The 3,497-nt window shown below is 39.0% G+C and overlaps 1 protein-coding gene across 1 annotated transcript; it reads left to right on the top strand.

The window, feature by feature from the left end:
- LOC141587778 (F-box/kelch-repeat protein At3g23880-like) lies at positions 1-567 on the top strand. The gene has a single exon (XM_074409247.1). The coding sequence runs from the start codon at positions 1-3 to the stop codon at positions 565-567; it is 567 nt and encodes a 188-aa protein (XP_074265348.1).
- The last annotated feature ends 2,930 nt before the right edge of the window (positions 568-3,497 follow it).

The following is a 3,497-nucleotide window of genomic DNA, read 5'->3' as shown; positions in this document are numbered from 1 at the left end:
ATGAAGACCCGAAAGAAAACCCGTATTTCCGAATTCAAGTACATACAACCTGAACTTCATACCCAAATCCTCGCAAATTTACCAGCCAAAACCGTGTTAAGATTCAGGTGCGTGTATAAATCTTGGTGCGACATTATTGACGATCCTGATTTCGTTACCCAGCATCGTAATCTTTGCAAAATCAATTCTGTCAATAGTAAACTATTACTATCCCTCGAGGGGTCGGGTCGGTATGGGAGTAAAGGATGCTCGTTGACAGTTCGTCACGCTGACACTCTTCGAAAAACCCATCACATTTTGAAGAGTACAGAAAGGTATTATCTACTAGGGAGCTGTAATGAGTTGCTGTTAACTTTAGACCATATTGATACTCGTTATCAACAAAATTTGATGCTATGGAACCCTTGTATTAGAAAGTCGTTGCGAATTCCTCCTTCTCCAATGTCCTTTCGTGCAGTTGTCTATTTATTTGGGTTTGTGTCTTGTAGTTATGATTATAAAGTGATCGAGACATCGTTTGGACAAGATGGTGGAAGTATGAGTGTTACAATGGTCTCTCAGAAATGATGGCCTCAATATGTCTTTTTCGTACTATATGCGTTTGTTTTGGCAAAACTGTAGTCCCAAAACGGGTTTTATCTTTCATGGAGCAGCGCATTGGATTAGTGATGACCCGAATGGGGATGGTAACCCCGCTGGTAGTTCAACTCATTTAGTGTCCCTTGACTTTGATTTGGAAAAATTTACTTACTTGGAACTGCCATTTGCTTTAGATGATATCGGAGCTTTAAGGTTTCCTTTTCGTCTTAGGGCGTCACTAGCGGTTTTCTGTATTTCTTCTGTAAAATCCAGCATATGGGAGCTCAAAGAGGTGTGGACCGAACGGTTCTCAGGACTTTCAAGTAGTGACGGTTTTAGTTTATTCAGCTCTAGTCCTCGTTTGCAGTTATTCTTCTATGAGAGTGATGATGGTGGTTGTTTTGTTTACGCTAAGAAGTCATATAATATTACTAGCTGTCAAGTGCATGAGCTTGGAAAATCTTTGAGTCGGTATGTGGATATGCAAATGTATAGAGAGGGCTTGGCTTGGTGTTGCGCAAAGAATACGGAGCTAAAGATCTAGAGTCATGCTCTTGAACAAGAGAATACTACTATCTTTATTTTAAGGCTGATTTTGGGAAGTTGCTGCTCTTCTTAATTCTGGAAACATTCAATGTGGATATGTAAGTTGTTGGTCTCTTCTTCTGCCAGCCTTGTGCCTAGTTAGTAAGCCTCAACAACCAATCGCGCTTACAAATAACATTCTCGATCTTGTTTAATGTTTATACTTAAAATAGTTTTCTCAGTTGATACTGACCTGAATTGTTCTTAAATAAAGGTGATTGCTGTTAAGATCCGTGGTTATGCAGTTTGTGATATCTAGTAGTCTTATCTTATGCCTCTTGGTTTGATTTTGTTTGTTTCGATATGCTGTATAACCTTCTTCCTACTGTTGATCACACTTGTAAATGATTTCCGAGGTAATGAACTATAAAATGCGCTAGTGAATGATCAAACTATTATGAATGTTTCATTTTAATAATGGAGCCAAATTCGTTCTTTAATTTTCTTTATGATTCAATAAAATAAATTGATTCACGAAATTGTTTGTTTGTCTTATCAAATTATTATTTGTCATCTTTAATACTCCGGTCTTTCTGAACAACTCCGTGCCTTAAATACCTTCCAAATTAGAGTTGACAAACTATGATACGACCTGATAAAACGACACAAACCCGACACAAATTTAACAGGTTTGGGTAGAGATTTAATGACCTATTAATGTAACTGGGTTAACATGAACACGACACGAAATTTAATTTGGTCAAGTTGAGCCTTTATTAAACAATCCTTATATAATTGGGCCAACATGAACACGATAGAAAATTTTACAAGTAACCCGATTGCCTATAATAACTTAGCTTGCTACCAAACATCAGTCCAACTCACGAGTAATCACTCACCGAAGCCCTACATTTGATCACCTCAAATTTAAATCTACTACGAGTCGGATATGCGTTGTTTACTTGCTTAGTTAAGTTTGATGCATCGGATCAACCATAGAACCCTCGTCTCACACATCATCAATTCCTCTCAGCAGTCCCAAACAAAAAACAAATTCTTCGGGAGAAAATTAAAAGCATAGGCAGATGAAGCTTAGAAAGAAGGCCAAATCATCATCATCAAATTCATCATGTTTCTCCAAATCCATGTACATACCACCCGAATTAATGACGCAAATTCTTGCATATTTGCCCGTGAAAAGCCTAGTAAGATTCAGGAGCGTATGCAAATCTTGGTGCTCGATTATTTAATCACCCTGATTTCGTTCGCATGCATCTTCTACTTTGCAGAAGTAACAACAACAACAAATATGATTCGGGTAAATTATTATCCCTCGAGTGTTCGGGATATTAACCATATATCTTCCATATCAAGAAAATCAATCAAGGATGCACAATCTTAGTAAATATAGAATGATTGTATAGTGTAATATTCTAATATCAAGAGGCTCCTATTATTTGCCTCAAATAGCTAACCTAGGACTACTATATAAACTGTACCTTTTGCACATTCTCAATACAACTTTCATTTATACATTCACCTACTGTCTCTTGTCTTACATGGTATCAAAGAGCTCCAAACGATCCGCAAAACACCTCCTTCAACCCAGAAAAACAACCTTCAAACGCCACACCTACACTCAACCCAAACCCGCCTCCACCATGAACAACACTCAAGAAACTGTCGTTGTACCCAACCCTCACGAAACAGCCACACCTCTTACCTCCCTGAATTTGAATCATTGCGTGAAACTCACGCCGACGAACTACACGTCCTGGTATTTTCAGTTAACTAACATTTTCTTTGGCTTTAGTTTGCTTGGATTCCTTGACGGATCTCACCCGGCACCATCACCAACCATTGTAGGTGATGACAAAACCGAAAAACCCAACCCCTCGTACTTTACATGGCTTAAACAAGACGGGTTGATATTGGGTGCTCTTATGGGTACTCTTACATCAACCGTCCAAGCCCTCATCATCCGCGCAAAAACCTCAAAAGAAGTGTGGGATATCCTTGCACGAACCTACGCAAACCCTTCCCGTGCTCATATTTTACAATTAAAAGACCGTCTTGATTCGATTGTCAAAACCTCCGATCAATCGATAGCTGATTACATGAACACCTTCAAGGCATGTGTCGATCAACTTGCCTTGATGGGTAAAATTATCGACCCCGAAGATGTCATATCAAAAGTTCTTCGAGGTCTTGATTACAAAACCTTCAAACCAGTAATAGACACGGTTCGTGCCCGTGATAACCCGATCACATTTGAAGCATTGCACGAAAAACTCCTTCAACATGAATTATTGATCAAACAACAACCTGAAACTGACATGTTCAACCCCTCTGTCCATGCCGCCTATCGCCAAAATCGTGGCTACTATGGCAAC

The sequence above is a fragment of the Silene latifolia genome, chromosome 6, assembly GCF_048544455.1.
Source record: "Silene latifolia isolate original U9 population chromosome 6, ASM4854445v1, whole genome shotgun sequence".
In the NCBI taxonomy this organism is placed as follows: domain Eukaryota; kingdom Viridiplantae; phylum Streptophyta; class Magnoliopsida; order Caryophyllales; family Caryophyllaceae; genus Silene; species Silene latifolia.
Note: the sequence above shows the minus strand (reverse complement) of the source record. Positions and strands in the feature narration are given on the sequence as shown.

Coding starts and splice junctions, on each gene's coding strand:
- LOC141587778 (XM_074409247.1), top strand. CDS start 1: ATGAAGACCCGAAAGAAAACCCGTATTTCCGAATTCAAGTACATACAA.